This window comes from Carcharhinus amblyrhynchos, chromosome 3 (assembly GCF_965287045.1).
Source record: "Carcharhinus amblyrhynchos chromosome 3, sCarAmb.v2.hapA, whole genome shotgun sequence".
Taxonomy (NCBI): domain Eukaryota; kingdom Metazoa; phylum Chordata; class Chondrichthyes; order Carcharhiniformes; family Carcharhinidae; genus Carcharhinus; species Carcharhinus amblyrhynchos.
This window is the reverse complement of record NC_137326.1, coordinates 117,529,003-117,554,026: the sequence shown is the minus strand read 5'-3', so window position 1 is coordinate 117,554,026 and position 25,024 is coordinate 117,529,003. Positions and strand designations below refer to the sequence as shown.

The window sequence follows — 25,024 nt, the reverse complement described above, 5'->3', positions numbered from 1 at the left end:
GCTAAGCTGGTAAGCTCCTCAATAATTGGTACTAATACTTGTAGTGCTTCTCTTTCTGTTTGTCCCTTGAGTCGAAGATGATTGTTTTCATCTGTGATTGGTAGGGTTCTGGTGGGTATGTAGGTGACTGCAAAGGCTAATCTACGCCCAGAAGATTCTGCTGCAAATAGAATAGGATACCACAGATTTCCGAATTTTGGATGCCTTGGAATCCCTCTTGTAGGGTGGGATTTTCTAGACACACTCCCCCAAAGCTGGAAAATCCCACCCGAGGTCAACAGACCTTTGCATAGTCCGTGTCCCGCCTGCTACGATTCCCATGGAGGGTGGGATGGGAAAATTACCCCATGTGTTTTCTCTCTGCCTCAGATATGTGCTTGCTTTCAAAGGAGGCGGTGTTGTTTTTAGTTGCTTGTTCCAGGTGCTGAGTGAGCTTCTGTCGGGACACAAAGTCAATATCAAAACTCCTCAGTACAGAATGCCCCGGTAATGCTTCCTTTGAATGCCATGAGGCCACATCCCAGACCTATACTAACTGCAGTACTAACTGCAGTACTAACTACAATACTAATTACAGTACTAACTACAGTAATACCCGCAGTACTAACTACGTTACTAACTTCATTATTAATTACAATACTAAATGCAGTACTAACTACAGTACTAACTACAACACTAACCGCAGCGCAGTGCAGTACTAACTGCAGTACTAACCGCAGTATCAACTTCAGTACTAACTGCAATACTAACTGCAGTACTAATTACAGTACTAGTACAGTTTTAATTAAGGTACTAGTACAGTACTAACTGCAGTACTAACTACAGTAATACCCGCAGTACTAAATACTTTACTAACTTCAGTATTAATTACAGTACTAACTGCAGTACTAACTACAGTACTAATGACAATACTAACCGCAGCACTAACTGCAGTACCAACTGCAGTATTAACTTCAGCACTAATTACAGTGTTAATTACAGTACTAACTGCAGTACTAACTACAGTACTAACTAAAGTACTAACTGCAGTACTAACAACAGCACTAACTACGGTACTAACTATAGTACTATCTGCAGTACTAACTTCAGTATTAAATTCAGTACTGAGTACTAACTACAGTACTAACTGCAGTACTAACTACAGTACTAACTAAAGTACTAACTGCAGTACTAACAACAGTACTAACTATAGTACTGCACTACTGAATGTGTGATTCAAATGAACTTTGTTTTACAAGTTGCTGTGTCATTGAATTCTCTTTGATTTCATCAATTTTTATCTTTGCTTTGACATGTTTATTTTTCCCATGGTCAAATGCGTGATCTGAAATCAAACAGCATTTAGACAAGAAAGTGAACAAATGGCATCTCCCCAGTTGCAGTGAAAGTCCCTTTCCCACTGCTGGTGTGAGCTTCCCATATTCAGGATACCATTTGTGTTGTCTTTCAAACACAGTACAATCCCTTTATTGCAGCTCTCATACAGTATGAAGCTGTTGATTGTTCTGGTAGTCAGCACTCAGCTCTTCCAGCCCTCACCTGCAGCCCCTTACCGAGCCCTTTCCTGCAGTGAGCCACGGGTAGTAAATGCAGCAGAACTGGCTGTGGAACACATCAATGCCAATCAGCCAGGAGGATATAAGTATGTGCTGAACAAAATCGAAAATGCTCAAGAAGGCAGAGGGGTGAGTACAAAAGGGATGTAAAACTGAAATTATTTAATTTGCCATGGAACCAGAGTTGGAAGAGAAACAAAGAACTTTGAAAACTAACATTATCTTACAACAGGATTTAAATGATCCCGTGTTTGGCTATTTACAGTACTGTAACATTGGGATAGCCCCAGTGAATAAAATTTTTACCTGGTCTGACAAAGAGTCCTTTCTAAAATGTCACCTGCCTTTTCACTTTACAAGTACTGGCAGACCTGCTGTGAGATGAAATGTGAGGTGATGCATTTTGGTAGGAAGAACATGGAGAGGCAATAGAAAATAAGGGGTACAATTTTTGAGGGGGTGCAGGAGCAGAGGGAGCTGTGGGGTATATGTGCATAGATCATTGGAAGTGGCAGGGCAGTTGGAGGGAGCAGTTAATGGTGGCAGGGTGCAACAGCACTGCTGCGTCATAGCGTCAGGGACCCGGATTCGATTCCTGGCTTGGGTCATTGTCTAAGCTGAGTCTGCACGTTCTTGCTGCGAATGCGTGGGTTTCCTCTGGGTGCTCCAGTTTCCTCCCACGTCTGAAAGGCGTGCTGGTTATGTGCATTGGCCATGCTAAACTTTCCCTCAATGTATCTGAACAGGTGCTGGAGTGTGGCGACTAGGGGATTTTCACAATACCTTCATTGCAGTGTTAATATAAGCCTAATTGTGATACCAATAAATAAATCTTAAACTTTAATAAAGCACACAATATTCTGGGCTTTTTTAATAAGGGCAGACAGTACAAGGGCGTAGAAGTTCTACTGAAATTATACAAGACAATAGTTAGACTGCAGCTGGAGTGTTGTGTTCAGTTCTGGGTGACACACTATTGGAAAAATGTGACTAGAATGGAGAGTGCGAATGATACAAGAATGATTCCTAAAATGATGAAATATATTTATTGGAGATGTTGGGACTGTTCTCCTTGGAGAGAAGAAGGCTAAGAGGAGATTTAATAGAAATATTCAAAATCTTGAGGGACTGGACACAGCAGATAAGAGGAAACTTTTCCCACTCATAAAAGGATCAAGATCAAGAGGGCACAGGTTTAAAGTGATTTGCAAAGAAGCAAATGCAACGTGAGGTAAAAAAACTTTATCACACAGCGAGTGGTTCAGGTCTGGAATGCACTGTCTGAATTGAGGCATTCAAGAGGGAATTAAACGATTATTTGGACAGAAGCAGTGTGCAGGATACAGACAGAGGAATGACACCAAGTCAGAATGCTCATTTGGAGAGCTAGTGCAGTCATGATGGGTCAAATGGTCTCTTCTGCACTCTAATAATATTGTGGTTCTGTATGTCCAGTCTCTACAGGATGTTTACACTTAAATTCCCCTCTGTGCAATCATCAGAGTTCAAGATTATCTATTATTATGGTTATGAAATTAACTTCAATTATCAAATTATGAAGGAGAAAGTGGGCATAAAGCAGGAACTTCTTCGTAGCAGTAATGTTTTCATGCTTAACTTCTCCTATGTGAAGCAATTGCTGTGATATACTATCATGTTTCAGCTGTTCTGGCTAGTGGAATCTTCCAGTCATTTCGACGGCAAACCCCCCACCACAGCGAAGGTGCGAACAACAGGAAACCCTATTGACAGCAGCGGGACTGGAGGATCCTGTGAAGCATGCTGCATTGGTGGAGGGGGGAGGTGTGTGAGAAACACAGCTCACAGTTAAACAATTTAGTCAAGTCAAGTTCTGAAGGAGCAAGATTTTATTTGTCGTTCTTGCAAGACCGGGTGTCTAGTCAAAATAGGCACACCTTACATAGATTTGCAGCACATTTTATACTGTTTTTCAAACATTGTGATGGCTTGTATTGTGTTATTCCCCCTTATTTGGCTGTTAACCTTGTTAACTTTAAACACTGTAAATGGCTTGTATTGTGTCATTCCTTCAATTAACACTCTCTCAACTCCCATTTTGCGCTTAATCTCATCACTGCGGTTATCTGTTTCGTGTAACCTAGTTAACTGTCTGTCATGTGCCTCCCCCTTTCTGTATGCTGCTGAACTCGTCCATCACTGCTGATTGTACTGTTAGCTCTTGCAGCCTTAAAAATTACACTACTTCTCACAATCCCCCCTTTTCTTTTTACTGTCTGTAATTTTTCACTAGCATCCCTTTTTCCAGGTTTAGTCCAGATATGCGCGAGTAGGTTGTTCCAGTTTGGCTAACATACTATTCACTTGCTCGTCCCAATCTTATATAATTTATCCAATCTACGTTCTTATTTATTGTTACCCACCAAAACAAGGATTCAAACCCAGCTGTAATCTGATTTCGAGCTTTAAATTCATCTGGAACTCCCCGAGGCACTCCTATGGGATCTAGATATATCTTTTCATCAAAAGAAATTCCTATCACTGATCTCTTGTTTTTCCTGATCCTTTTGATTTTTCAAATGCCAGGGTAAATGGTATAGCCAATTGGACAATTGCACATGTACCTTTCCACTGAGGGGGTAGAGTTGGCCTCAGTACCCTTCCTCCACAATACCACCATATATCTGCTCTGGGGATTTTCAATGATGAATAGTTCCCTCCCATTCCGTTCTCTGTAATGCTCCTGACCTCTGAGCATGATTCTAACTCCCCCATATTATGAGTTAACTCTGCCCTTTGTCGGTTCACACATGAAGTGTGATTCACAACGGCAGTGAGAAACTGAGAGGGAGTTTTTAAGTTCTTTGCTTCCACAGGAGGGAACATCAGGGATAGGGATGTGCAGTTCGGGTTGCCCCATGCTTCCTTTTCTTGATACAGGGCTAACATGCACTCCATACCTCTTCTGTCGCGTTTCCATCCCAGAGGGAAGGGTACTATTTGGGCCACTGGCTTCCCAGACGCACAGGCATAGCAATTGCTTTTATTTAAGCTTTTTACAGTGTATTTGACCCATTCTACCCAGGCATTAGTCTCCTCATACCCAGTCTCTATTTCAAGGATTTGTTTTAGGTTGTTTACTTCGACCACTCTTACTGCCCTTGGGTCGTTTTGGGGAACCTTATCATTCTAGTCAGGTGTTTTCAAATTTTTATCTACATAGATTCGGAAACAACATTTCAATTTGCTATCTTTTCCTCCCTCCTTTACCCTAATTCCAAATACTGCCTGGTGCAATTGTTGGTCCCTGGTCCAGTTACCTGTAAAGAAGGGCCCACCAGCTATGGAGTACCGGGAGAGGTTCTTAGGATCTAAGACTGGACCGCTTATTTTTTTTTCAGTCCATTTGGTCCCTATAAGATTGTATTCCTTATCTAGGCATTCTGATCTTGGCTGCATATGTTTCTGATGAAGGGATATTATGGAAGGGAGTTTACCCCAAGGATACTTTCCGTCGGCATAACTACCGAATATTTTCGCTGGCTCACCAGATCCCCACATATTACCAAAGAACACAGGTCTGTCTCTACTACCTGTGTTGTAGTGAGATCCAGAACCGTAACTGAGCTCATAGTGTTTCCCTTGTCCTCTTCTAACTTATCTGAATTATATCCCATACTTGTAAGTACTCTCTTGGACAAGAGGAAGGAAAGCATTATCCAGGTTACCCCTTCCATTCTATCCCTTTCTCGTTACCTTTTAGGAGAGAACTTAATTCAAAACAGTTCCTTTCCCGCGCTCACGCCGCAACTAAAAATTGATTATTTAGAGTCTTTTAAATTTCAGCTTCAAAGGTTCTTCAGTCAGTTTGACCATCCACGTGTTGGAATTATCTGGAGGTTTTACCAGTCCCTTGATTATAGTATGATGTGTCCACCCCTTTTCAGCAGTCCTGATTACTGTCTCAGTTGTTAGGAGTGCTTGATATGGTTCCTCCCATTCCGGTTGCAGCTTAGTTTCTTTCCATGACTTTACCAGGACCCAATCTCCTGGTTGAATTGTATGTACCGTGAAGTCGAGGGCTGGAGTCTGCGACAATAATCCTTGTTTCCTAAGGGAAGATATCGAGGAGGACAGGCCCAGTATATATTTCTTTACAAATTGATCATTCATTTCAGGAACCGGTAACTCCCCGACTGCCCCCATATAAGGTAGTCCAAATAGCATTTCATAGGGGGATAAACCCAAATCCTTTCGAGGAGCTGTACAAATACGCAAAAGTGCTTTTGGTAAGCACTTAGTCCAAGGGAGTTTCGTTTCTATTATCAGCTTAGATCCTCTGTCCACTTTAAAACATTACGTTCTTCTTCTAACAGTTTCAAATATAGTTGTTTAGTTTTCTGTGCGTACCCTTTGATCCACAATCTACAGTATCCTACTAATCCCAAGAACCTCCTAAGTTCCTTTTTAGTCCATAGTATATTTAGATCTAGGATTCCTTGTATTCTTTCTGGATCTATTCTTCTCCTTCCCTCACTGATTAGGTGTCCAAGGTATTTAACTTCCTTCTCTACGTACTGCAGCTTTTTCTTTGACACCCTGAATCCCTGTTGTCCCAGATAATTCAATAAGCTATTTGTGGCTTCTATTACCTTTTCCTTTCCTCCTCCTGTTACTAGTAGGTCATCTACATATTGTAGTAACGTGATTTCATCAGGCTTTTTAAATCTTTCTAACACCTGCTCTAAGACTTGACCGAAAAGATTTGGGGACTCTGTGAACCCCTGTGGGAGCACTGTCCACCTGAACTGCTGTTTCCGTCCTGTGATAGGATTTTCCCACTCAAAAGCAAATAAGTCTCAACTTTCTTCCACCAGTGGGCATGTCCAAAATGCATCTTTTAGGTCCACTACACTGAACCATCCGTGATCAGGAGGAATCTTGCTTAATAAAATATAAGGATTAGGGACAATGGGGTGTCGCATCGTCACTATCTGGTTCAGGGCCCTTAGGTCCTGTACCAGGCGGTACGTTCCCTCAGGCTTCTTTACAGGCAATATAGGGGTATTATAAGGGGACATGCAGGGTTCTAACAGTCCATCTCTAACCAATCCTTCAATTACTGGCCGTAATCCTTTTTTCCCTTGCAAAGGTATAGGGTATTGCTTAACACACACCGTCTCTCCTTTTTTTAAATTTATTTGCAGAGGAGGAGCGTCTAATCCCCCTCGGTTTCCTTCCCCTGCCCAGACTATCGGGTCTATTTGCTGTTCCTGTCCGTCTGTTAATACTGCCGGGGTAGGGAGGTGATGTCCCTCTGCAGTAGTCTTCTAACACTAGGTTTTGTTTCTCCAGTTCCCTTACTCTGAATTCTAATTCCTTAATCTTTTTTATCCCCACTCCACTTCTTAGTGGAAGTGACTACTTGTTCAATTAGTCCAGCTAACTGATGTATTAACAATACTGCTATTAATGATCTGGATGAGGGTATAGTTGGGTGGATTAGTAAATTTGCTGATGACACCAAAATTGGAGGTGTGGTAGATTGTGAGGAAGGGTGTCATAGTCTGCAGGGAGACTTAGATAGGTTGCAGAGCTGGGCCGAGAGGTGGCGGATGGAATTTAATGCGGAGAAGTGTGAGGTAATTCACTTTGGTAGGAGCAACAGATGTGTCGAGTATAGGGCTAACGGGAGGACTTTGAATAGTGTGGATGAACAGAGGGATCTAGGTGTGTGTGTACATAGATCCCTGAAAGTTGGGAATCAAGTAGATAAGGTTGTTAAGAAGGCGTACGGTGTCTTGGCGTTTATTGGTAGGGGGATTGAATTTAGGAGTCGCAGTGTAATGTTGCAACTGTACACTACTCTAGTGCGGCCGCACTTGGAGTACTGTGTGCAGTTCTGGTCCCCGCATTACAAGAAGGATGTGGAGGCGTTGGAGAGGGTGCAGAGGAGGTTTACTAGGATGTTGCCTGGTATGGTGGGGAGGTCCTATGAGGAGAGACTGAGGGATTTAGGGTTGTTTTCGTTGGAAAGAAGGCGGCTAAGAGGGGATCTTATTGAAACATATAAGATGATTAGAGGTTTAGATAGGGTGGATAGTGATAGCCTTTTTCCTCGGATGGAGAAAGCTAGCACGAGGGGGCATGGCTTTAAATTAAGGGGGGGTAGCTACAGGACGGATGTCAGGGGTAGGTTCTTTACCCAGTGGGTGGTGAGGGATTGGAATGCCCTGCCTGCTGCGGTTGTAAATGCGTCTAGTTTGGGGGCGTTTAAGAGATCTCTGGATAGGTTTATGGACGAAAAGGGATTGGTATAGGCTAGTGGGTCATTGTTTTTGTAACTGGTCGGCGCAACATCGTGGGCCGAAGGGCCTGTTCTGCGCTGTAATGTTCTATGTTCTATTTTCTTTGTTTGGTTTCTCTTTTCTAACTCTCTAATCTGTGATTCTGACGTTTTAATTTTCTCCTTGTCGTCAGCCCAATATTTTTTTTACCCAAGACTGAGATGTGTTCAATTAATCTGGTTTAAACCTGTTCAATTAATTCAAACTAAGAGAATTCCAATTTTCTTAGTTCTGTCCTTTTTTTTCCAATCATTTCCATTGTTGATCTAGTGGGTGAAATGGATCCCACCCCTAGGTCGCTCTTATCACAGTCCGGTGATACCTATCAGGGGTGATCAGTCCCCTCCGTACCACCGCTTACACTCGTGAGCTTACACCTTTAAGCTCACACTATTAAGCCAGCTTTCTTTCTTACTCACGTCTGAACATCACATCCCAGGCATCCTTCTCTAGCCTTTACACCCACTTCAAACTCCTGAGCTTTGCGTAGGGGGCTACCCCTCTTAACAACTGGTCTAGGGCTAGGTGTAAAGACAGATGCCTCCTTGTCTGTACGTGCTCAGCTCAGACCTCTCACACACACTCACACTTTTTCATCACAGGTGAGCACCTACTGTACTCTGATTCACTCCCTTAAATTTGGTAATCTGTTCCGGAGCTCCAGTTGTGGCCATTCAACCGGACCCGTAAACAGATCCCAGGTTTCAGCACCAATCCTTGTAGGTAAAGATACCTCTGAGACTAACTGTGAGTCAAAGTACAGCAGTTTAATTAACTAAAGCCTGATTCAGAAAATCCAAAATAAGATTTATTTTTATCACCATTAAATATCCTCACTAAATCAAGACCCTTGCACCTTCTTACAATTCTGGTACAATAAAACAAAACATCACTTGGAGCACAGATGCACGAAGAAATACTGAAAGCATTCTAATGTGCAATCTATATGTTTAATTATTTCTACAGCTCTGCCTTTGTAACCAACACAGGCAGGTACAAAATCAAATCTACTATGTGCCTAAATGGTTATCTCTCCTCACAACTTTAAGATGCAATATAATGCCACCTTTCCCACTTGGCAGAATTCAAATTTCTGTCCGATCCCTACATAATTTAGTAAACTTAAAAACTTAAAGCAATTCACTTTGGCTATATCTATTACATCACATGAGGGTCTCAATTACACAGTTACACCCTCTCTCTCTCTCTCTCTCTCTCTCTGTACCATACAGAGTCAGCCTGCTTGTCTCTTTTTAACCCTTTACTGATGGGAGCTCACTGGCCTCTAATAAATTTGACCATGTTTGATTCGGGTGCCTCATGTCGTGACAAATCCCTTTCTCTCTCAAACAGTCATATAGTCATGCACAATTCCAAATACATAACCACTATTAGCGTTCTCCCCGCACCTCAGTAAAAGCCCATGTCAGGGTTCCCAGTTCCACTGACATACTTCTCTCTACCTCTTTCTGCTCAGACCAATTGTAGGTCCATCCCATTCATGCTGATCCATCTATATACTTCGTGACCCATCCACAAACTCCAGTGCCTCTAGGGGCACCTCCCTTATTCGACTTTCCTCTGCTCCCTCATCACATAACCTCCCCCGCAGCCCCTAAATTAACATTATCCAGCAACTTGCATGATCAATTCCTTCCTGGGACGCCGGCTGCTTCTGTCTCACATATTTATTAAGAATCTGACAAACCCAATCCTCAACCGAACCGTACTTTGGCCAGAAGACGGACGGACTCCTGATTGGTTCCTTCACCCAAACAAAACACAATATTTCATCATTGTCGTCTTGTTTTTATCCCTAGTACAAGTACTAGTGCCCAAACCTTCCAACATCCTTCCCAACGGACTTTCTGGAGGGATGTTCCCTGGGGCCCCACCCTTCTTCCAACATCCGTCCCAAAGGACTTTCTGGAGGGATGTTCCCTGGGGCCCCACCCTTTCTCCGCGGATTCCCAGCACCTTTCCCGGGGGACTTTGTCCTACTACCCCCACTTCCCATGGTTTACCTACCACGACCCGGTCGCCAAGGCAATACTTAAAAGTCACTTTTCTTACCTTGGTCCGCAGCGTTGCCCGACCACACGACGGTGCCTATCGTTTCCCACTTACTCGTTCAGAACAACTTTCCTAGGATTCTCAACAGTCAGTGGCAGAGAAGTCCACCGATGAACACCTGGGACCATTCAATTTGGAACGGGACGCGTCTTCCCAGTTGTCACCGGCAACCTCCCTACCAGGGATGTTAGGATCCCGGACGAGCCCCCAGTTGTGAGAAACACAGCTCACAGTTAAACAATTTAGTCAAGTCAAGTTCTGAAGGAGCAAGATTTTATTTGTCGTTCTTGCAAGACCGGGTGTCTAGTCAAAATAGGCACACCTTACATAGATTTGCAGCACATTTTATACTGTTTTTCAAACATTGTGATGGCTTGTATTGTGTTATTCCCCCTTATTTGGCTGTTAACCTTGTTAACTTTAAACACTGTAAATGGCTTGTATTGTGTCATTCCTTCAATTAACACTCTCTCAACTCCCATTTTGCGCTTAATCTCATCACTGCGGTTATCTGTTTCGTGTAACCTAGTTAACTGTCTGTCATGTGCCTCCCCCTTTCTGTATGCTGCTGAACTCGTCCATCACTGCTGATTGTACTGTTAGCTCTTGCAGCCTTAAAAATTACACTACTTCTCACAGGTGGGGTTGAATTCCACCCGCTGTCTAATTAATACATCACTCCGTTGTTTGCTGGGCAACATTTGCAGTGAGGCTGATACCATATTGGCTGACACGTATATATTTACAATTGTACCTCAATGTAAATGTGCTGTAAAAATAGAACAGATGCAGTCAGGAATTCAACTGCAGTGTAACACTTAAGATCAGAAGAAATAGAAAGAGGTGTAGGCCGTTTGGCCCATCAGTGCTGCTCTGCTTTCAATAAAATTGTGCTGATCCAAATGGCCTTATCTCCGCTCACCTGCATACCAACCAAAGGACGGAGTTTTTCCGTCCTGCCCGTTCCACAGTGGGTGAGACATGGATCAGGCAAAAGTCCATTGCTCTCAGGCAGGATTTTCCCTTCTTAGGGTAGCACGGCTGGAAAATCCTGCCCAAAATGTCTGATCCCCTTCTAGGTCAAAAACCTGCCTAATCCAGCTTGGAATATATTCAATTACCCAGCTTCCACTGCCCTCCATGGAAGAGAATTCCAAACTCTAACCACCCTGAGAGAAAAGAAACTCTGCCTGATCTCCATTTTAAATGAGAACCCCCTTCTTTATAAACTGTGCCCCCTAGTTTTAGATTCCCCCATTAGGGGAAATATTCTCTCAGTATCTAACCTGTCAACCTCCATCAGATTTTTTTATACTTCAGCAAAGATTACCTCTCATTCTTCTGAACTGCAATGAGTCCCAACCTGTTCAATCTTTCCTAACATCAATCTCTCCCTAGTGAAGGCTAGTCTTCACTAGGGACTAGCCTAGTGAACTTTCTCTGAACTTCTTCCAATGTAGGTGTATCCCTCCCTAACTAAAGAAACCAAAAGTTTAAAGTTTAATTATTAGTGTCATAAGTAGGTTTACATTAACACTGCATGAAGTTACTGTGAAAATCCCCTAGTTGCCACACTCCAGTGCCTGTTCGGGTACACTGAGGGAGAATTTAGCATGGCCAATGCACCTAACCAGTACGTCTTTTGGATTGTGGGAAGAAACAGGAGCACCCAGAGGAAAGCCTCACAGACAATGTGAAGACTCTGCACAGACAGTGACCCAAGCCAGAAATTGAACCCGAGGCCCTGGCGCTGTGTGGCAGCAGTGCTAACCACTGTGTCATCGTTCTGCCCATGTACACAGTGCTCTAGATGTTCTCCCAGCAGTGCCCTGTACAGTTATAACAAAACTTCCCTACTTTTATATTTCACCCCCCTTATAATGAAGGCCAACACTCTATTTGCCTCCCTAATTGCTTGCTGTACCTGCAGGCTTATGTTTAGTGATTTGTGTATGGGGGGGGTTCAAATCCCTTTGCACTGCAACATTCTGCAGACTCTCTCCATCTAAATAATATTCTGCTTCTCTATTCCTCCCAAAGCCCTCACATTTTCGAACATTATACTCGACCAATTTTTTGCCTGCTCACTTAACTTCTACTTTTTGGGAGTTTCAATCTGATTTCAAAGGGCTTTTGATATTGTCCATTTATTAATGGTCCCTCAGATGTGACCAGATTGTTCTTGTTCAGTGATTCATCTATTTTTTTCTTTCAGAAACAAGGTGCATCCACTGTTAATTTAGAGTTTGAGATATTGGAGACCAGATGCCACTCACTGAACCCAAAACCTGCGGCAGAATGTGGAATACGATCAGGTCCCGAAGCTGTAAGACTCCCTTTTGAATGTTTTATATTGGCTGAAAAATTCACATTTAAAGGCATTTTACTTTCCTTGGTAACATATATGGAGGTACAATTCTGCATCTATAAAAGGACTTATATAACGTAGAAACATAGAAACTAGAAGCAGGACTGGGCCATTTGGCCCTTTGATCCTGCTATGCCATTCATTTTGATCATGGCTGGTCATCAGATTCAATATCCTGAATCCATTTTTCCCCATATCCCTTTGAGCTCTTTAGCCCCAAGAGATATATCTAATTTATTCTTGAAATCACACAATGTTTTGGCTTCAACTACTTTCTGTAGTAGTGAATTCCACACATTCACCATCCTCTGGATGAAGAAATTTCTCTTCACTTCAATCCTAAAACCCTTATCTTCAAACTATGACCCCTAGTTCTGCACTCCCCCACCATCAGGAACATCCTTTCTGATTCCACCCTGTCTAATCTTGTTAGACAACAGAATCAACACCCACTCCAATACTTGCTCACTCATGATCTGCACTGTTACGGTGTCTGAGGAAGGTTGATCTAACAGTGATGTCTCAACCCAACAGGTAAGTTCATTCAACACAAAGGTATAGTGAACATCAATTAAACTGAATCATTAGAAGTGTACTGGCCTCAGTCTCAGTGAAGTACATTAGCCACTACCATTATTTGATTCCTGGGTGTGAAAGAATTACTTACAGATGTATACACCTTTCATAATCATAGGACATCCCAAAGCACTTTACAGCCTATATACTTGAAGTATATTGTTATATTGTTGAAAACATTATAATGTTGCATGTAGTAAGCTCCCCAAACTGCAATCAGATTTTTTTTGATGTTGATCAAGAGATACATATGGCCAGGACGTAGGAGATTACTCACCTGCTCTTCTGCAAAATAGTTCCTCGGGCTATGGGCCCCAAAATTCAGTGTATTTTCCAATCATTAAAAAAACCTAAAGTCTATTACAGTTAGTAATCATTTCTTGCATCCTCTTACGTTTCTAGTGAATCTTCATACCAGTGAATAGTTGGTAATATAGAAGAGGGGGGGAGGAGTTTCTCATCAATTTTCTCCCCAACATTTCTTTTAGGAATTGACACTTTACTGAAGGACGATCGCAACAATATCGATCATTCTCCAGCACCTTACTCAGGTGGTTATTAGTCACATGTGCATTGTGACAGTGGATGTTGACTAACTGTTTGACTGAGGCATCACCTCTCATTCTGATCCTCTGTTTTTTAACTTGATGGTCAATACAGTACACTGAATAATGATCAAGTCTCATGAGATCCAGGGTAAGGTAGCCAAATGGATACAAAATTGGCTTGATGACAGAAGACAGAGGGTGGTTGTAGAGGGTTGTTTTTCAAACTGGAGGCCTGTGACCGACTGTGTGCCTCAGGAATCAGTGCTGGGTCCACTGTTATTTGTCATTTATATTAATGATTTGGATAAGAATTCAGTAGGCATGGTTAGTAAGTTCGCAGATGACACCAAAATTGCTGGCATACTGGACAGTGAAGAAGGTCATCTAGGATGCAATGGAATCTTGATCAATTGGCCCAGTGGGCTGATGAATAGCAGGTGGAGTTTAATTTAGACAAATGTGAGGTGATGCATTTTGGTTGATCAAACCAGGGCTAGACTTACTCAGTAATGGTAGGGCATTGGGGAGTGCTATAGGACAAAGAGATCTGGAGGTACAGGTTCATAGCTCCTTGAAAGTGGAGTCATAGGTGGACAGAATGATTGGTTTCATTGGTCAGAACATTGAATACAGGAGTTGGGACATTTTGTTGAAGTTGTACAAGAGATTGGTAAGGCCACACTTGGAATATTGTGTATAGTTCTGGTAATTCTATTAAGAAAGGATATTAGTAAACCAGAAAGAGTGCAGAAAAGATTTACTAGGTTGCATTTGGGACTTGATGGTTTGAGTTATAAGGAGAGGCTGGATAGGCTGGGACTTTTTTCTTTGGAATGTAGGAGACTTAAGGGTGATCTTATAGAGGTTGATAAAATAATGAGGAGCATAGATCAGCAAGATAGCCAATATCTTTTCCCAAAGGTAGGGAGACTAAAATTAGGGGGCATAGATTTAAGGAGAGAGGGAATAGATACAAAAGGGTCCCGAGAAACCCTTTTGTGAGTGTCTGGAACAAGCTGCCAGAGTTAGTAGTAGACACAGGTATAATTTTGTCTTTTGAAAAGCATTTAAAATGTTACATGGGTAAGATGGGTATAGAGGGATATGGGCCAATGCAGGCAGCTGGGGCTAGCTTAGGTGTTAAAATAAGGGGTATCGTGGACAAATTGGGCTGAAGGGCCTGTTTCCATGCTGTAAACCTCTATGACTTTATGACTATGAGAGGTTTCATGACATCAGCTTATTGTCCAACACGTTTATTTGAAATCACAAGCTTTTTGGAGTGCTGCTCCGTTGTCAAGTGAAGCTTGTGATTCCAAATAAACCTATTGGAGTATAACCTATTGTCGTGTGACCTCTCATCTTGTCCACTCCAGTCCAACACTTTCATCTCCACATCATAAAGAATGCTCATGAGCTAGAACTCCAATTGATTTTCCACGTTATAATCAGTGATTATACAAGAGATTATATTTGTCTGAGATCATGGAACTGATTGTTTGACATATTCCAATCCTAAAATCAAGTTTAAAAAATCGGCAAAATGTCTAGTCCTTGAGAAAGATGAAAATTTGATGTTAATAAGAGGCAACCTGCTACAACCAATTGTCAGCTGTATGTTGGCTGGAGGCCGGTAATTTTTACAAAACATAAAGGAGGAGAACTTTTATCGCACCCTGTTACAATGGCCCCTCATTCTTCTTCTATTTTGAGAAAATGTGCTATGGAGGTGACAATAAAACTGTAAATAACTAACAAGGGATATTTCTTTTTATTCAAATAGATTTCTGGTGACTGTAAAGCCCAATTACAAATTGATCCAACAACACAACGCCTCCAGGTCCAAAAGTACCAGTGTTTGATATCACCAGGTAGGACAGATTTCTGGGAATGGGATCTTTATTGTACACTGGATAGAGTTGGCACTTATATTCAATTACAAAGGTGTGACTGCTCAATATGGGCAGGCTCAATAAGAAGGTAACTTACTTTTTCTGTCTTATTTGAAGATTCAGATGACATGGTTTTGAATCGATGCCCGAGCTGTCCACATCGCATACCAATAAATCACACTGACGTCAATCCATCTGTCATGAAGGCACTACAAAAATACAATAGAAATAGCAGCAGAACAAACTATTTTGCAGTACAGGAGATAACAAGAGCTTCCTCTCAGGTAAAGATCATAGGCATTTTGTTTTTAGTAGAGCTTAACTGTTTAGTATTGTAAAGCAATGCATCTCAGTGTGATTTAGTTTATTTGTTAGTGTCACAAGTTGGCTTACATTAATCTCACAATGAAGTTACTGTGAAAATCATCTTGTCACCACACTCCAGCATCTGTTCTGGTACACTGAGGGAGAATTTAGCATGGCTAATGCACCTAACCAGCATGTTTTTCAGACTGTGGGAGGAAACCGGAGCACCCGGAGAAACCCACACAGACATGGGGAGAATGTGGGAACTCCACACAGACAGTGACCTGGGTCCCTAGCTCTGTGAGGCAGCAGTGCTAACCACTCTGCCACCAGGACATGTTGTGATATCACCGGAGGCATCTCGCTTCCATGTTGGACTTCAGCCAACAGGGGATTTTCAGTAAATAAAGCTACAATAGTTTGTTTAAGTAACGCCGAGTGTGGCACATCAGAAATATTTTATCCTTATTGTCAGTCAGAAACAATTCCACATACACAACAAGGAAAAACTGGCGACGAGATTGGTTTTAAAGCCAAAATTGACCAGATTCTCAGTTTCTGTTTTAACTGTGAAGTTGGAAGGAAATTCAGCAGCTTGACTCTGAAACAGGCTGAAGTAACCTCCTTTGCAAGAAAGACCATGAACAGCCTTGATAAAAAAGAGTTTGCTTCTTGTTTAGCAATTGGTAGGACCTCACACGTGGAGGCTGCAACAAGGAGGTCCTTGCTCTCATTAATAAAAGTGAGAGAGAGTGAGGCAGTGCATTCTGAAAAGGAGGGCTACTACTGCAAATAAAATAAAGCCAAATGGGAATTACAAGTAAAGTCTTGTTTAGGGAGTAGAAATGCAGTTGCCACCAAGAAATAGTTTACAAAAAAATCCAAATTACAGATCCAACTAACAATAAAAAGAAGTAATACAAATTACTGAGGAAGATAAGAAAGAAAATAAGAGGGGAGGAAAAGTTAAAAAAAAGTGCTACGATTTAATAACTGGTAATGCCAATGATGGGCAAATGCAGGGGCATAGAGGCGTTTGAACAAAATATGGAAACATGAACTGCTTATGGAGGAAGGTTTTAGTGTTATCTGGCTGCGAACAAGATACTGGGTGAATTTAAAGTGGTCATTTTTCTAAGCCAAAGTCAAATTCAACTGGGGACCAGTTATCCAATTGGCTAACAGCAAGAACATGATCCATAAACTTCTAGAGAAGTATAGGAAGGTGTTCGAGAGTACTTTATAATCCATGACTGGGCTGGAGGCAAAGTTCAAGATCAAACCTCGTACCAACCCCACGTGCTTCAAGGCAAGGACTGTGCCTTAAGCAATTAAACCAAAGCTTGAATTAGGAATGTCGGATTAACCATGATCTTATAGAATGGGGATGAGAAAAGTAACAGCCATGATTGAATGGGGGAGCAGATTTGATGGGCCGAGTGGCCTAATTCTGCTACTATGTCTTATGGTCTTATGATCTTACTGAATAGTAAGCAGGCTTGAGGGATCAAATAGCCTATTCCTGCTCCTATTTTTTATGGTCTTATATACAACTTATGGAAAAGTACAAACTGGTACATGCGTTTAAACATTCTACAAATTACAAATATATATTTCTTTTACAATTACAAATATCTTATATGAAAAGATTGATAATCATCTGCTGCAATTATTCCGGTAGGTTATTCGCTGCCAAAATATATTTTTATGTGGTTTTGTTTCAGGCTTTGGCGGGGAAGAAAGTATTTGTTGAATTTGCAATCCGAGAAACTGTATGTACAAAAGCTTCCAACCTTCAAAATTGCCCAAGGGATAGAAGGGAATTTGCTTCTGGTGTAAGTATTGTTGCAAAACAGCCTCCTGGCGCAATACATACTTACATCATTGTACATTCTGCCAGAACAACGGGGAGGCGCCGACACAATGATATAAGTATTGTCGCTGGACTAGTGATCCAGAGGCCCAGGGTAATGCTCATTTCCTTATCTTAAGCCTCTGACCCCCTGGTTCTGGACTCCCCCACAATCGGAAGCATTCTTCCTATATCTACAAAGTCCAGTCCTCTTAGAACTTCATAGGTTCCTATGAGATCCCCTCTCATTCTTTTAAACTCCAAGGAATATTATGCTAACTGATTTAATCTCTCCTCATATGTCAGTCCCACTATTTCAGGAATAATAGAGTCATAGAGGTCTACAGCATGGAAGCCAACTCTGTGACAGCCCAGCTTTTTGCCCTTTTTTTAAGCTAGTCCCAATTGCCCACATTTGGCCCATATCCCTCTATACCCAACTTACCCATGCAACTGTTTAAATGCTTTTTTAAAAGGCAAAATTGTACCCACCTCTACCAATACTGCTGGCAGCTTGTTCCAGACACTCACCACCCTCTGTGTGAAAAAATTGCCCCTCTGGACACTTTTGTATCTCTCCCCTCTCACCTTAAACCTATGCCCTCTAGTTTTAGACTCCCTTATATTTGGGAAAAGATATTGACTATCTAGTTGATCTATGCCCCTCATTATTCTATAGACCTTTAGAAGACCATCCCTCAGTCTTCTACGCTCCAGAGAAAAAAGTCCCAGACTATCCAACCCCTCCTTATAACTCAAACCATCAAGTCCCAGTAGCATCCTAGTAAATCTTTTCTGCACTCTTTCTTGTTTAATAATATCCTTTCTATAATAGGGTGACTAGAACTGTACATAGTACTCCACGTGAGCCCTTACCGATGTCTTGTATAACTTCAACAAGACGTCCCAACTCCTGTATTTAATGTTCTGACCAATGAAACCAAGCATGCTGAATGCTTTCTTCACCATTCTGTCCACCTATGATTCCATTTTCAAGGAACTATAAACATGTACACCTAGAGCCCTTTGATCTGTAACCCTCCCTAATACTCTACCATTAACTGAGTAAGTCCTGCCCTGGTTCAACCTACCAATCTGGCATTTATCTAAATTAAATACCATCTGTCATTCATCAGCGCACTGGCCCAATTGATCAAGATCCCATTGCAATCCAAGATAACTTTCTTCGCTATCCACTATGCCACCAATCTTGGTGTCATCTGCAAACTTACTAGCATGCCTCCTATATTCTCATCCAAATCATTAATATAAATGACAAATAACAGTGGACCCAGCACCGATCCCTGAATCACATCACTGGTCACAGACCTCTAGTTTGAAAAACAACCCTCTGCAACCACCCTCTGCCTTTTGTCTTCAAGCCAATTTTGTATCCATTTGGCTACCTCACACTGGATCCTGTGAGATTTAACCTTATGCAACAACCTACCAGTTGGTACCTTGTCAAAGGCCTTGCTAAAGTCCATATAGACAACATCAACTGCACTGCTGTCATCTATCTTTTTGATTACCCCTTCAAAAACCTGATAAAGCTTCACTGCACTCTCTCTATTGCAAGAACATCCTTCCTCAGATAAGGAGACCAAAACTGCATACTGTAGAATTGCAGCAAGATATTCCTGCTCCAGTACTCAAATCCTCATACCGCCTGCTGCACTTGCATGCTTACCTTCAGTGACTGTTATATGAGGACACCCAGGTCTTGTTGCATATTCCTCTCTCTTAACTTATGGCCATTCAGATAATCTGCCTTCCGATTTTTGCCACCAAAGTGGATAACCTCACATTTATCCACATTATTCTGCATCTGCTATGCATTTGCCCACTTACTCAACTTGTCTAAAACACATTGAAGCAACTCTGCATCCTTCTTACTGCTCACCCTCCCGCCATAGTTTGTGTTGTCTGCAAATTTGGAGATATTGTAGTTCCTTCATCTTGATTATTAACATATATTGTGAATAGCTGGTGTTCTAGCATTGATCCATGTGATACCCCACTAGTTGCTGCCTGCCATTCAGAAAAAAGACCCATTTATTCCTACTCTTTGTTCCTTGTCTGTCATGGATTTCCCGATGGTGTGGGTGTCCAGAACCAAGGGTCATAGTCTAAAGATATGGGGTAAGCCTTTTAGGACTGAGATAAAGAGAAATTTCATCAGCTAGAGAGTGGTAAGCCTCTGGGTATTTGCTACCACAGAAAGCAGTTGAAGCCAAATCGTTGAATGTTTTCAAGAAGGAGTCAGATATCGCACTTGGGGTGAAGGAGATCCAAAGATATGGGGGGGAGGTGGGATCAGGCAATTGAATTAGATGATCAACCATGAGCATAATGAATGGTGCTGCAGGCTTGAAGGGCCGAATGGCCTACTCCTGCTCCTATTTTATATATTTTAAATGCTTCTATGATCAGATCTAAGACTGCAGTTATATCCCTCCATGAATGATTGTGGATAATTAAACAACTCACTGCAGGAAGAGGCCGCACACATATCCCCATCCTCAATGATGTCAAAGGCCAGCACATCAGATGTCAGTCTTCAGCCAAGTCAATTCACTCCACGTGATATGAAGAAATGGCTGAAGGCACTGGAAAATGCAAAGGCTGTGGGCCCAGACAATTATCCATCAATCGTACTAATAACTGTGCTGAAGAACTTACCATACCCCTCGCCAAGTCATTCCAGTACATCAACAACACTGACTATGTCCTTTACACAAGAGACAGGACAAATCTAATCCAGTGAGTGAGTGGGCGAGGACCTGGTAGATGGAGTATAACGTTAGCAAATGTGAGGTTATCCACTTTGGCAGAAATAATAGTAGGAGGGATTATTATTTAAAGGGCGAAAAGCTGCAGCATGCTACGGTGCAGAGGGACCTGGGGGTCCTTGTGCACGAATCGCAAAGACCCAGTCTGCAGGTGCAGCAGGTGATCAAGAAGGCGAGTGGAATGTTGGCCTTTATAGCGAGGGGGATAGAATATAAAAGTAGGGAGGTCTTGCTGCAACAGTACAGGGCACTGGTGAGGCTGCAACTGGAGTACATTGTGCAATTTTGGTCGCCGCGTTTGCGAAAGGATATATTGGCCTTGGGAAGAGTGCAGAAAAGGTTCACAAGGCTGATACCGGAGATGAGGGGGTTAGCCTATGAGGAGAGATTGAATAGACTGGGTCTGTACTTGTTGGAGTTTAGAAGGCTGAGGGGGGATCTTATAGAGACTTACAAGATAATGAAGGGGCTAGATAGGGTAGAGGTAGAGAGATTCTTCCCGCTTAGAAAGGACAGCAGAACTAGAGGGCACAGCCTCAAAATAAGGGGGAAGTTTAGATCGGAGTTGAGGAGGAACCTCTTCACTTAAAGGGTGGTGAGACTCTGGAATTCTCTGCCCGTTGAAGTGGTGGAGGCTACCTCGTTGAATATATTTAAGTCATGGGTAGATAGATTTCTGATAGACAAGGGAATTAAGGATTATGGGGAGAAAGTGGGAAAGTGGAACTGATCCACTTCAGATCAGCCAAGATCTTGTTGAATGGCGGGGCAGGCTCAAAGGGCTAGATGGCCTACTCCTGCTCCTATTTCTTATGTTCAGTCAATTATCTCCCCATCTGTCTGCTCTCGATCATCAGTCAACTGTTGGAAGGAGGTCATCTTCAATGCTACAAGCGACACTTTCTCAGCAATAACCTGCTCATGGAAGCTTAATCTGGGTTCCAACAGCGTCACTCAGCTCCTGACCGCATTACACCCTTGGTTCAAACATGGACAAAAGATTTGAAATCCAGAGGTGAAGTGAGAGTGACAGCCCTTGACATCAAGGCAGCATCTGACTAAGTGTGGCATCGAGGAGCCCTAGCAAAACTGAATTCAATGTGATTCAGGGGGGAAGCCCTTGCTGGTTGGACTCATAACTGGCACAATGGAAGACGGTTGTTGTGGTTGGGCCTCAATCATCTCAGTTCCAGGACATCACTGAAGTAATTCCTCAGGGTAGTGTCCTCTGCCCAACCACCTTCAGCTACTTCATTCTTCCATCATATGGTCAGAAGTGGGGATGTTCGTTGATGACTGTAAATTGTACAGCATTATTTGTGAATCCTCAGATAGTGAAGTATCCATGTCCAAAGGCAGCAAGAGCTGGACAATATCCAGACTTGGGCTGACAAGTAGCAAGTAAGATTTACATCATACAAGTGCCAGTCAATGATCATCTTCAAGAGAGGATCTAACCATCGCTCCTTGACATTCAATGGTATAAATATTGCTGAATTCCCTTCTATCAACCTCCTGGGGATTACCATTGACCAGAAGTTGAACTGGGCTAGCCAGAAATACTGTGGATACAAGAGGGGGGTCAGAAACTAGGAATCCTGCAGTGAGTAACTCACCACCTGACTTCCCAAAGCATGTCCACCATCTACAAGATACAAGTCAGAAGTGTTATGGAATACTCTCCACTTGCGTGGATGAGTGCAGCTCCAGCAACACTCAGAAGGTTGACACCATCTAGGACAAAGCAGTCTGCTGGATGTTTGTACTTCTTCCTTCAATCCTTCCACCACAAATGAACAGTGACAGGAGTTCTACAATCCACAAGATGCATTGCAGGAAATCACCAAGGTTCCTCAGTCAGTAGTTTCCAAACACATGACTGCTCCCTTCTAGAAGGACAAGAGCAACTGATACACGGTAACACCACTATCTGGAGATTCCCCCCCTAGACACTCACTATCCTGACTTGGAAATATATTGGTGTTCCTTCACTGTCACTGGGGTCAAGATCCTGGAACTCTCTCCTTAACAGCACTGTGGGTGTACCTACACCTCAGGGACTGCAGTGGTTCAAGAAAGCAGCTCACTACCACCTTCCCAAGGATAACGAGGGATGAACAACAAACGCAGCCCTAACCAGCATCCCATAAATGAATAAAAGAAAAATTTTGCTCAATTTCCAGTGTGGGATTGTGGAAGAATACTTCCTGTTCTCTGTATTTAATTTCTAGATGTATAACCCGAATGAAGACATTTAAATTAGATAATCACTTTAAGAGGACCTTGCTAACTTTTGTTTGCTTAGTATTTCCCATTGCCTTTGCTTCTTTTGTAGAGCAAGGGCTTCTGCACCGCATCAGTCTATAAACCCATTTCTGGGAAAGAAGAAGTTGAAGTGAATTGTGAGCTTTACGGACCAAAGGTAATCAATCACTAAGGAATCAGATTAACATTCATAACATGGATCTCAAAGTGGTTGTCAAAGATTTTGGGATTGAATTTCCATGGATGCACTGTCAAAATGACAGTGAACGTCCCACACTTCCAGCAAGTGAACCCCTCACCATGTCCCCCTTTCTGCCATCAATCACTCATGGCCTGTGTCCCACCACAATCCGAAGTCTCCCCCTGAGCACTTTGTCAGAAGGAGCTTTTGTTGGACGGGATATCCTCCCCGAGTTCTGGATTCCCAGTGAAAGCACGACATTGGCCAGTCAATCAGGCCTTCCCCAGTGTAGGAGACATGGGACTCCCACATGTTATCCAACCAATGGGTGGGACCCCTGTTGCCAAGGCTAACTTCAACCCACCACCAGAGCAATCTCTGCAAAAGACTATTCCCATTTTGTTCTGCCACCAAAACTCTCGGCTGAATATCAATTCAAGTCAGTGACAGTCTTTAAGTTGTGCGGTTAGATTTGAAAGAACTCTATGATACAGCTGACATAATCTTTGTATTGTTAAAGGTGGCGGTCAGTTCAGCTAAGATTGCGGGTGCAGGCACTATCAAGCAAAGACCCAGCAAAAGGAAAGGACAAGGGCAACGAAATAAGAGACAGATCAAACCTTTGCGTCGTATTAAACAGCTGAATCCTCAAAGTGGAACCCCCAGGAGAATCGAATCCTCGGAAGAAGTGCGTGGCGCTCTGAGTTTTATTATTGGCACAGGCAGTGGGACTAACTTCCCAGTGCTGCCAGTGCCTCGAAATACGTGCCCAGGGAGGGCCAGGCACTTTGGAGGAATGGTTCGTTGAATCTGAGCTGTCTCTGAAATAAATCCAGCAAGAGATTGGCAGCAGATAGAATACCCATACCGTATTTTGAAAATTACTAATTAAAGCTGACAGCAAAAGGCACAGACCTGAAAGTGAGAATTGCCTCTTTGGGATCCCACATTCCAAAAAGACCAGAAGTGATGTGTATTCAGGTCAAAATAAAACTGCAGTCTCCAATAATTTCATAATTTCAAATATACTCCATTCCCAGATTCAGTTATAATGTTATCCAATACCTCCACTCTTGTTATAACCCTTTCAGATAGATTATTTCCATTATTCAATTTACCCTCATTCTCAGGCTCTTTGCATTAAAGGACTATTAGATTGTTCCTGCACTTTTGTGTTCATTCCATTCAGTGTAAAATGAAAACTCCTTAGCTTTTAGATTACAAATGCAGAGTGTATCTTTTGTGCCTCAACTATTTTCTTGTTGCCAAAACATATTGTCACATCAGAGCATCATAGAGCAGCAATGAACACATTGGAGAAAGTGCTGAAGAGATTTTCCAAGAATGGTTCCCGAGATGAGAAATTTCAGTTCTGAGGAGAGATTGAACATGTTGGGATTATTCTCCTTGGAGAGGAGAAGGCTAAGAGGGGATTTGGTAGAGATGTTCAAAATTGTGAGCGGTTGGACAGAGTAGATAGGGAGAAACTGTATCTGTTCGTAAAAGGATCAAGAATGAGAGGCTACAGATTTAAAGTGATTTGCAAAAGAAACAAATGTGTTGTGAGAAAAAAAGCTTTATCTCACAAAGAGTGGTTTGGGTCTGGAATGCCACTGCCTGGAATGTGGTGGATGCAGGTTCAACTGAGACATTTTGGATAGCATTGGATGATTATCTGGATAGAAACAATGTGCAGGGGAAAAGGCTGGTGAGCCATCACAAACAGGGTGGGCCAAATGGCCACCTTCTGCACTGTTCCATTTCTGTGGTTCTGTGACAAAGCTTTAACCTTGGGATTCTAATCTTGCTCCTCAATTGTACATATCCTTTCTTAAAATCCAGTGTGCTACACAAATCTTATGAAATTAGGGCAGCATTTTTGTCAGGAGCCGAGCATTACCCCCCCACCCAATGCTTCCCCCCCAACGCCCCCCCACCCATCGCCAGCTAGTAGCCAGAAGCAGGTTCTCCGTCCAATTAAGGACTGTAGGCGAGCTCTCATGAAGATGTAGCCTGCCGTTCAGGTAAGCGAGAGATCAAGCTGGAAGTGCCTCCTCTCCAACCTTGTAAAATAATAAGTGAAGATGTCCTTAGCAGCTAGACTGCCATTGTGGTGTGTGATCAAGGCCCTCCACAGGGCAGCCTGTGGCTGCAGCTTTAGCCAGGCTTAAATACTGCCAGAAACATTAGCATCCTGGCCTGCCACTGGGAGGCCTGATACCTTAGAGTATTGGGAGTAATGGGGCAGAGGAGTGGGCTAGGATGGAGGGGAGGGATGTTGTGCAGTGG

General features: G+C 42.6%; 1 protein-coding gene across 1 annotated transcript; it reads left to right on the top strand.

The window, feature by feature from the left end:
• The first annotated feature begins 1,487 nt into the window (after positions 1-1,487).
• On the top strand, positions 1,488-23,543 carry LOC145341504 (alpha-2-HS-glycoprotein-like). The gene is made up of 7 exons (XM_080186481.1): positions 1,488-1,685; positions 12,171-12,281; positions 15,231-15,318; positions 15,457-15,623; positions 17,370-17,480; positions 22,625-22,711; positions 23,256-23,543. The coding sequence occupies exons 1-7, from the start codon at positions 1,488-1,490 to the stop codon at positions 23,541-23,543; spliced, it is 1,050 nt and encodes a 349-aa protein (XP_080042607.1).
• Positions 23,544-25,024: the final 1,481 nt, after the last annotated feature.

Coding starts and splice junctions, on each gene's coding strand:
- LOC145341504 (XM_080186481.1), top strand. CDS start 1,488: ATGAAGCTGTTGATTGTTCTGGTAGTCAGCACTCAGCTCTTCCAGCCC. Junction 1,686..12,170: donor ATGCTCAAGAAGGCAGAGGG/GTGAGTACAAAA, acceptor TTTTTCTTTCAG/AAACAAGGTGCATCCACTGT. Junction 12,282..15,230: donor TACGATCAGGTCCCGAAGCT/GTAAGACTCCCT, acceptor TTATTCAAATAG/ATTTCTGGTGACTGTAAAGC.